The sequence below is a fragment of the Perca flavescens genome, chromosome 23 (genome assembly GCF_004354835.1).
Source record: "Perca flavescens isolate YP-PL-M2 chromosome 23, PFLA_1.0, whole genome shotgun sequence".
Lineage (NCBI taxonomy): Eukaryota > Metazoa > Chordata > Actinopteri > Perciformes > Percidae > Perca > Perca flavescens.
In genome coordinates this window covers 232,501-242,014 of record NC_041353.1, presented here as the reverse complement: position 1 = coordinate 242,014, position 9,514 = coordinate 232,501, and the positions used below count along the sequence as shown (strand labels likewise).

Below are 9,514 nucleotides of genomic sequence, written 5' to 3'. Positions count from 1 at the left end.
AAAGTCATGAAGTGCCCTGCTATGCCATGAACTACAACTACTATTTCTAGTCACTGATCCATTATCTTTATTGCGACTGTTATTGCCACTGTTCATCACACCCCCAACTGGCACCATCAGACACCTCCTACCAAGAGCCTGGGTCTGTCCCGTCAGACACCTCCTACCAAGAGCCTGGGTCTGTCCCATCAGACACCTCCTACCAAGAGCCTGGGTCTGTCCCATCAGACACCTCCTACCAAGAGTCTGGGTCTGTCCCATCAGACACCTCCTACCAAGAGTCTGGGTCTGTCCCATCAGACACCGCCTACCAAGAGCCTGGATGTGTCCCAGAGTTTTTCCTCGCCACTGTCCCACTGAATGCTTGCTCTTGGGGGAATTACTGGAATTGGGTCTTTATAAATTATAGAGTGTGGTCTAGACCTACTCTATCTGTAAAGTGTCTTGAGATAACTCTTGTTATGAATTGATACTATAAATAAAATTGAATTGCATTAAAAAAGTCCAAGTATAATATGTCGAAAACAGGCAATAAAAAAGTTCTAGTATAATATGTCAAAAAAAAGTCATAAAAAAGTCATAGTATAGTATGCCGAAAAAAGTCATAAAAAAAGTCATAGTTCTGCAACAGTTCTGGCAAAATGTTGCCTCAGACCTGACGACATTCGTCTCTGGGACAGTTACCAGTTCTGCTGCTGAGTGACACTTCTCCACTCCAAATTTCTAAATGTCAGAAAAGGATAGTCCTTGCAAAGAAGATGGTGGTGGTGCGCTGGAAGCCCCCCACACTTGGACCATTAAGCAATAGCTTCTGACCTTTCTACACATACTTTATATGGAACTTTCAACAGCTGGCATCAATGGTGCTAGACCGGTGAATGTGGATATGTGGCTTTTAATGTCAGAGACATTAAAAGGCCGACTGTTTTGAGTGTACAGTTCTTATTTCATTTTAATTCATTAATGTAATTTTTATTTTATTTCATTTATGTATTATTTTAGTTTACCTGTAACATACTGCTGGTTGTGTCTCTGATGTGTGTTGAATAAAAACATTTGATGGGGGGGGTATGTATGTATGTGTGTATTGATATTACAGAGGTCCATGTTGTAGTTTGATGGATGTCTTTGATGTAAGAGACGAGGTAATAACATCAGAGAGCAGCAGAGTTCCTTCACATCCATTTTATTTCTTCTGACAACATTTACAGACAGAAAGGAAATGATCCCAAATGAAGATGATCTAACGGAGGAGGAGGAGAGCTCTGATTGGTTGTTTCTGATACTGGCGTCGTGTTCAATACTGTTGCTTCGTACAGACTGGTACAATGGCTTTCTGGGTTGCCGTGGTGACAGGCTGGTTGCCGTGGTTACAGGCTGGCGGTGTTGGCGTCCAGCTTCAGGTCCTTGGCGACCAGGCCCGAGGTCACCGGGTGCATCGCCGCTCGGTGAGCCATGAATACTCGCAGTACTTCCTCACGGTACTTCTCAAAGTTATACACCTCCCTGTAGAAATACACACAGTACACACAGTCAGGTACACACACTACACACAGTCAGGTACTAATACTACAGCTATAGAGATACTAATATTGATATCTTTAAATCTGCCTTGATAGGTAGGAAGGTAGGACTTATATACATATAAATATATATATATATATATATATATATATATATATATATATATATATATATATATATATATATATATATAGGATTTCTCCTGCGACCAATACAAGATGAAATCTGTTACCTTTCTATTTATTTTATAGTTCTTCCGTGCTTTTTAAATGAAAAACAAACTTCTCTGTTGAATAAATTAATTAATATGGAGGAAGTGGGCCTTTCAAAATAAAAGCTTATCTTAAAGATGACTACGTGTCTGGATAGTATCAGACGTAATAATTAAAATATAATATATATAATAAGTAATAATTAAAATATTATAATATATATAATAAGTGATTACTTGAAGAGCGGACGGGTGAACTTCATCCTGCCCTGCTCTGTCGCCATCTTCATCGCCATGGGAACCGCTTCCTCCCACCTGGCCCGAACACACAACCTGAGCCACCTGCAGGGAGAACAGCCAATCAGAAGGAGGCTTCCAGGGAAGGGGCGGGGCTTATACAGGAAGGACTCCTACCTGAAGCGGATCTCTGCGTTCATGATGGCGTTGAGATCATAGAGCTGCTGCATCTTCTTCACATGGGTCAGAGGGAGGGGCTCCTAAAGGCAGACAGACAGGCAGACAGACAGGTTACTGTCAGACAGACAGGTTACAGGCAGACAGACAGACTGGTTACTGTCAGACAGACAGGCAGACAGACAGGTTACTGGCAGACACACAAGCAGACAGACAGGTTACTGGCAGACACACAGGCAGACAGACAGGTTACTGGCAGACACAGGTTACAGGCAGACAGACAGACTGGTTACTGTCAGACAGACGGGCAGACAGACAGGTTACTGGCAGACAGACGGGCAGACAGACAGGTTACTGGCAGACACAGGTTACAGGCAGACAGACAGACTGGTTACTGTCAGGCAGACAGACAGACTGGTTACTGTCAGACAGACGGGCAGACAGACAGGTTACTGTCAGACAGAACAAACTGAAATCAGAGTCCAACATGCACCGGGTCATTTCCAATCAGCAAGTTGTACAATAATAAAAATAAAAAACATTTTTATATTTCTCCAGACGCTGCTCGACGAGCGAGTAGCTTCGTTTAATTAATGTGACCAACGGTGTTTCTACAGGGAGGATTATTACTGTCGCACAGCGGGCTGACGCTGCTGGAGACTACCAGGGGCTAACAGTGAGGGAGGGGCTAAGAGAGGAGACAGTGAGGGAGGGGCTAAGAGGGTCTGTGGTGGTCTGTGAGGGTCTGTGAGGGTCTGTGGGGGTCTGTGAGGGTCTGTGGTGGTCTGTGGTGGACTGTGGGGGTCTGTGGGGGTCTGTGGGGGTCTGTGGGGTCTGTGAGGGTCTGTGGTGGACTGTGGGGGTCTGTGAGGGTCTGTGGGGGTCTGTGAGGGTCTGTGGTGGTCTGTGGGGGTCTGTGGGGGTCTGTGGTGGTCTGGGGGGGTCTGTGGTGGACTATGGGGGTCTGTGGTGGTCTGTGGTGGTCTGTGGGGGCCTGTGGTGGTCTGTGGGGGTTTACCTCCTGCAGCAGCAGAGACAGGAACTCGATGATCTGGTGGGACGACAGCGTCTTCACGTCTGACTCTTTGAAGGCGCTCAGGTCCGAGTCTTTGGCCTGAAGGGGGGCAGAGGATGCAGGTTTGAGTCTGAACACTAAGAGAGATCATAAACCAGGTCCCTGTGTGGTCCAGGTCTTACCTTGATCCACCTCTGGCTCAGAGCGATACAGGCGTCTGCCAGCGCCGTGTCGTACCTGAAACACAGCGGACCAACACACAGGTGAGGACCCACTCACACGCTAGACCAGGACCCCTAATGTCAGGAAACACTGGCAGATTTATAACGGCCATGTGTTGTAGTTTTTGTAGTCTGATGCATGTGTTGTAGTTTATGGAGTCTGATGCATGTGTTGTAGTTTTTGTAGTCTGATGCATGTGTTGTAGTTTATGGAGTCTGATGCATGTTTTGTAGTTTATGGAGTCTGATGCATGTGTTTTGTAGTTTATGGAGTCTGATGCATGTGTTGTAGTTTATGGAGTCTGATGCATGTGTTGTAGTTTATGGAGTCTGATGCATGTGTTGTAGTTTTTGTAGTCTGATGCATGTTTTGTAGTTTATGGAGTCTGATGCATGTTTTGTAGTTTATGGAGTCTGATGCATGTGTTGTAGTTTATGGAGTCTGATGCATGTTTTGTAGTTTATGGAGTCTGATGCATGTGTTGTAGTTTATGGAGTCTGATGCATGTGTTGTAGTTTATGGAGTCTGATGCATGTTTTGTAGTTTATGGAGTCTGATGCATGTTTTGTAGTTTTTGTAGTCTGATGCATGTTTTGTAGTTTATGGAGTCTGATGCATGTTTTGTAGTTTTTGTAGTCTGATGCATGTTTTGTAGTTTATGGAGTCTGATGCATGTTTTGTAGTTTTTGTAGTCTGATGCATGTTTTGTAGTTTATGGAGTCTGATGCATGTTTTGTAGTTTTTGTAGTCTGATGCATGTTTTGTAGTTTATGGAGTCTGATGCATGTTTTGTAGTTTTTGTAGTCTGATGCATGTTTTGTAGTTTATGGAGTCTGATGCATGTTTTGTAGTTTTTGTAGTCTGATGCATGTTTTGTAGTTTTTGTAGTCTGATGCATGTTTTGTAGTTTATGGAGTCTGATGCATGTTTTGTAGTTTATGGAGTCTGATGCATGTTTTGTAGTTTATGGAGTCTGATGCATGTTTTGGACTCACTGAGGTTTGACTGGAGGCATCCCAGGAGTGAACATCCAGCCATTCCAGTCCACCTTGTTCAGGACGTCCACCTGAGAGACAGAGACCAAAAGACTCAACAACAATCAACTGGTTTTCAGGGATGAAAACGGGTCAGGGGTGTAAAAGGTGAGAAAGATGTTACCCCTCTAGGGGGGTCCGGGGGCATGCTCCCCCAGAAGAACATTTTAAATATTCCATATTTTAAAGCATCAATCTGATGCATTTTGAGATGCATTTTTTGCCAACCATAAGTGTAATATTTCAATATGCCCTCATTAAAGTTAAAGTCCTTCTGACATAATAAATAAAAGTCATAATTTTTAAAGACTAAAAAGTTTTGGATCAATTTTTACTTCTTCCAACCATATGTTAAATTAAGAGTCAATGTGGATTTACATATTGCAATAATATCATAATCCTACAATGAATCCTTGTGAAAACTAAACTTTACTACTTTGGCCAGGTCATCATCAAAAAAGAGAATTAGTACATTCATAATTTTGTCTATGTTGATATTAACTGCTTTATTTACATTTATAAAAACGTGGCATTGTTTATCTCTTCATATAGCTAGCTAGACGTCTAAACTCTGGGACAAGACCATTAGGTTTAAATACCTGCCATACTGATTCCAAACAGACAGCTTTGTTAAGGCAGTTTGGGCTTCAGATAGCTTTTACAAATCATGTTCCGCTATGAACGTACACACACTGTCACATATGGTCTGTTTCACGGTCGGTCAGTGAAGGAACAGTCTTAACGGTAGCGGTCGTTGCCGCTAACGTACTCGTATGACAGAGAGTACGGACCGAAGCTTTGTGACTAGCATCTAATGACTAGCATTTAATGACTAGTATCTAATGACTAGCATCTAATGACTAGCATCTAATGACTAACATCTAATGACTAGCATTTAATGACTAACATTTAATGACTAGCATCTAATGACTAACATCTAATGACTAACATCTAATGACTAGCATCTAATGACTAGCATCTAATGACTAGCATCTAATGACTAGCATTTAATGACTAGTATCTAATGACTAGCATCTAATGACTAGCATCTAATGACTAGCATCTAATGACTAACATCTAATGACTAGCATCTAATGACTAGCATCTAATGACTAACATCTAATGACTAACATCTAATGACTAACATCTAAATGACTAACATCTAATGACTAGCATCTAATGACTAGCATCTAATGACTAACATCTAATGACTAGCATCTAATGACTAACATCTAATGACTAACATCTAATGACTAACATCTAATGACTAACATCTAATGACTAACATCTAATGACTAGCATCTAATGACTAGCATCTAATGACTAGCATCTAATGACTAGCATCTAATGACTAACATCTAATGACTAGCATCTAATGACTAACATCTAATGACTAGCATCTAATGACTAACATCTAATGACTAGCATCTAATGACTAACATCTAATGACTAACATCTAATGACTAGCATCTAATGACTAACATCTAATGACTAACATCTAATGACTAACATCTAATGACTAGCATCTAATGACTAGCATCTAATGACTAACATCTAATGACTAGCATCTAATGACTAGCATCTAATGACTAGCATCTAATGACTAGCATCTAATGACTAGCATCTAATGACTAACATCTAATGACTAGCATCTAATGACTAGCATCTAATGACTAGCATCTAATGACTAGCATCTAATGACTAGCATCTAATGACTAGCATCTAATGACTAGCATCTAATGACTAGCATCTAATGACTAACATCTAATGACTAACATCTAATGACTAACATCTAATGACTAACATCTAATGACTAGCATCTAATGACTAACATCTAATGACTAGCATCTAATGACTAGCATCTAATGACTAGCATCTAATGACTAGCATCTAATGACTAGCATCTAATGACTAGCATCTAATGACTAACATCTAATGACTAGCATCTAATGACTAGCATCTAATGACTAGCATCTAATGACTAGCATCTAATGACTAGCATCTAATGACTAGCATCTAATGACTAACATCTAATGACTAGCATCTAATGACTAGCATCTAATGACTAGCATCTCATGACTAGCATCTCATGACTCGCATCTCATGACTAGCATCTAATGACTAGCATTTAATGACTAGCATCTAATGACTAACATTTAATGACTAGCATCTAATGACTAGCATCTAATGACTAGCATTTAATGACTAGCATCTAATGACTCGCATCTAATGACTCGCATCTAATGACTAACATCTAATGACTCGCATCTAACGACTAGCATCTAACGACTAGCATTTAATGACTCGCATCTAATGACTCGCATCTAATGACTAGCATCTAATGTCTAGCATCTAATGACTAGCATTTAATGACTAGCATCTAATGACTAACATTTAATGACTAGCATCTAATGACTAGCATCTAATGACTAACATCTAATGTCTAGCATCTAATGACTAGCATTTAATGACTAGCATCTAATGACTAGCATTTAATGACTAGCATCTAATGACTAACATTTAATGACTAGCATCTAATGACTAGCATCTAATGACTAACATCTAATGACTAGCATTTAATGACTAGCATCTAATGACTAGCCAGCTCTTTCTTACCGCTGCTGCCCTATAGTCTCTGGGACTAGCATAAGGAAGGTGAGTGATTTTCATGTCTGGGTTGTGTGTCTGTGTGTCCAGGTGTGTATGTGTGTGTGTGTGTGTGAGAGCCTCTAGGTGTGTGTGTGTGTGTGTGTGTGTGTGTGTGTGTGTCTCACCTTGTCTTTGAAGTAGGTGAACAGGTAGTTCTTCCACTCGTCGGTGGTGGCGCTGCCGTACGCAAACATCTGGATGTAGGACTTCACGAAACCCATAAACACCTCTGGAGGACACACACAGATTACAGATCAGTCTGTTGTGATTAAAATCAACACCAGATCATCTACAGTCTGTTGGTGATTAAAATCAACACCAGATCATCTACAGTCTGTTGGTGATTAAAATCAGCACCAGATCATCTACAGTCGGTTTGTGATTAAAATCAGCACCAGATCACATGTAGAGAATTCTGACAGCTACTCTGTCATAATAAAATCAGCTGATATTTGGGTCTGATTACATGATATTAAATCAGAGTCAGACCACCTGTCCGACTTCCTGTTCAGCCTGATTCCAGCTGTAATCAGCTGTAATCACCTGATTCCAGCTGTAATCAGCTGTAATCAGCTGTAATCTGTCCCACTTGAGAGGGGATTTTAGTCCCCGCCCCCGGCTGCTGCTGCCTGCTCTACTTTACAGGCGAGGAGCAGTTCATCTCCAACGAGCCTTGTGTGTCAGGTGACTCTGTGTCAGGTGACTCTGTGTCAGGTGACTGTGTGTCAGGTGACTCTGTGTCAGGTGACTCTGTGTCAGGTGTTACCCCCAGCAGCTCCTCCAGGTGGTACAGCAGAGTGAAACCTCTGTGTGTGTGTGTGTGTGTGTGAGCCTCTAGGTGTGTGTGTGTGTGTGTGTGTGTGTGTATGTGTGTGTGTGTGTGTGTGTGTGTGTGTGAGCCTCTAGGTGTGTGTGTGTGTGTGTGTGTGTGTGTGTGAGCCTCTAGGTGTGTGTGTGTGTGTGTGTGTGTGTGTGTGTGTGTGTGTGAGCCTCTAGGTGTGTGTGTGTGTGTGTGTGTGTGTGTGTGTGTGTGTGTGTGTGTGTGTGTGTGTGTGTGTGTGTGAGCCTCTAGGTGTGTGTGTGTGTGTGTGTGTGTGTGTGTGTGTGTGTGTATGTATATATGTGTGTGTGTGTGTGTGTGTGTGTGTGAGCCTCTAGGTGTGTGTGTGTGTGTGTGTGTGTGAGCCTCTAGGTGTGTGTGTGTGTGTGTGTGTGTGTGTATGTGTGTGTGTGTGTGTGTGTGTGTGTGTGTGTGTGTGTGAGCCTCTAGGTGTGTGTGTGTGTGTGAGCCTCTAGGTGTGTGTGTGTGTGTGTGTGAGCCTCTAGGTGTGTGTGTGTGTGTGTGTGTGTGTGTGTGAGCCTCTAGGTGTGTGTGTGTGTGTGTGTGTGTGTGTGTGTGTGTGTGTGTGTGTGTGTGTGTGTGTGTGTGTGTGTGTGTGTGTGTGTGTGTGTGTGTGTGTGTGTGTGTGTGTGCCTCTCTAGGTGTGTGTGTGTGTGTGTGTGTGTGTGTGTGTGTGTGTGTGAGCCTCTAGGTGTGTGTGTGTGTGTGTGTGTGTGTGTGTGTGAGCCTCTAGTGTGTGTGTGTGTGTGTGTGTGTGTGTGTGTGTGAGCCTCTAGGTGTGTGTGTGTGTGTGTGTGTGTGTGTGTGTGTGTGAGCCTCTAGGTGTGTGTGTGTGTGTGTGTGTGTGTGTGTGTGTGAGCCTCTAGGTGTGTGTGTGTGTGTGTGTGTGTGTGTGAGCCTCTAGGTGTGTGTGTGTGTGTGTGTGTGTGTGTGTGTGTGTGTGAGCCTCTAGGTGTGTGTGTGTGTGTGTGTGTGTGTGTGTGTGTGTGAGCCTCTAGGTGTGTGTGTGTGTGTGTGTGTGTGTGTGTGTGTGTGTGTGAGCCTCTAGGTGTGTGTGTGTGTGTGTGTGTTACCTGGCCCCCCCAGCAGCTCCTCCAGGTGGTACAGCAGAGCGAAACCCTTCTCGTAGGGCACCGAGGAGAAGGCGTCGTCAGGGTCCACATCCTGCAGGCTCGGCACCAGGTTGGTCAGAGGGTTGTTGGCTCCAAACGTGTTCACCTGATGGACCACACACACAGACACACACACGTAACTACACCTGACAGACCACACACACACCTACACCTGGTATACTAAATATGAAGAGTCCTGGTTCGGGTCTCACCGAGTCCTGCAGGTCCTTCCAGCCGCCCATGGCTTTAAACTGTCTGAACTGTTCGCTCTCCAGACTCCTGCCGATCATCCTCTCCAGGTAGACCGTGTGGCCCTCGTTCAGCCTGAGGACACAACATCAGCAACACAACATCAGCAACACAACATCAGCAACACACACAACATCAGAAACACACACAACATCAGAAACACACACAACATCAGCAACACACACAACATCAGCAACACAACATCAGCAACACACACAACATCAGAAACACACACAACATCAG

General features: G+C 43.2%; 1 protein-coding gene across 1 annotated transcript in view; it reads right to left on the bottom strand.

Annotated features, from left to right (window-relative positions):
- Nucleotides 1-1,170: 1,170 nt before the first annotated feature.
- lta4h (leukotriene A4 hydrolase) overlaps nt 1,171-9,514 on the bottom strand; it is a 23,959-nt gene continuing 15,615 nt past the window's right edge. Inside the window, exons 11-19 of the mRNA XM_028570375.1 lie at nt 9,235-9,346; nt 8,984-9,128; nt 7,195-7,298; nt 4,382-4,452; nt 3,347-3,401; nt 3,168-3,263; nt 2,150-2,232; nt 1,973-2,077; nt 1,171-1,506 (exon numbers count right to left, since the gene is read on the bottom strand). Of these exons, the coding sequence (XP_028426176.1) occupies nt 1,371-1,506; nt 1,973-2,077; nt 2,150-2,232; nt 3,168-3,263; nt 3,347-3,401; nt 4,382-4,452; nt 7,195-7,298; nt 8,984-9,128; nt 9,235-9,346 (907 nt within the window). The 3' untranslated portion in view covers nt 1,171-1,370. The remainder of the gene's footprint in view (nt 1,507-1,972; nt 2,078-2,149; nt 2,233-3,167; nt 3,264-3,346; nt 3,402-4,381; nt 4,453-7,194; nt 7,299-8,983; nt 9,129-9,234; nt 9,347-9,514) is intronic.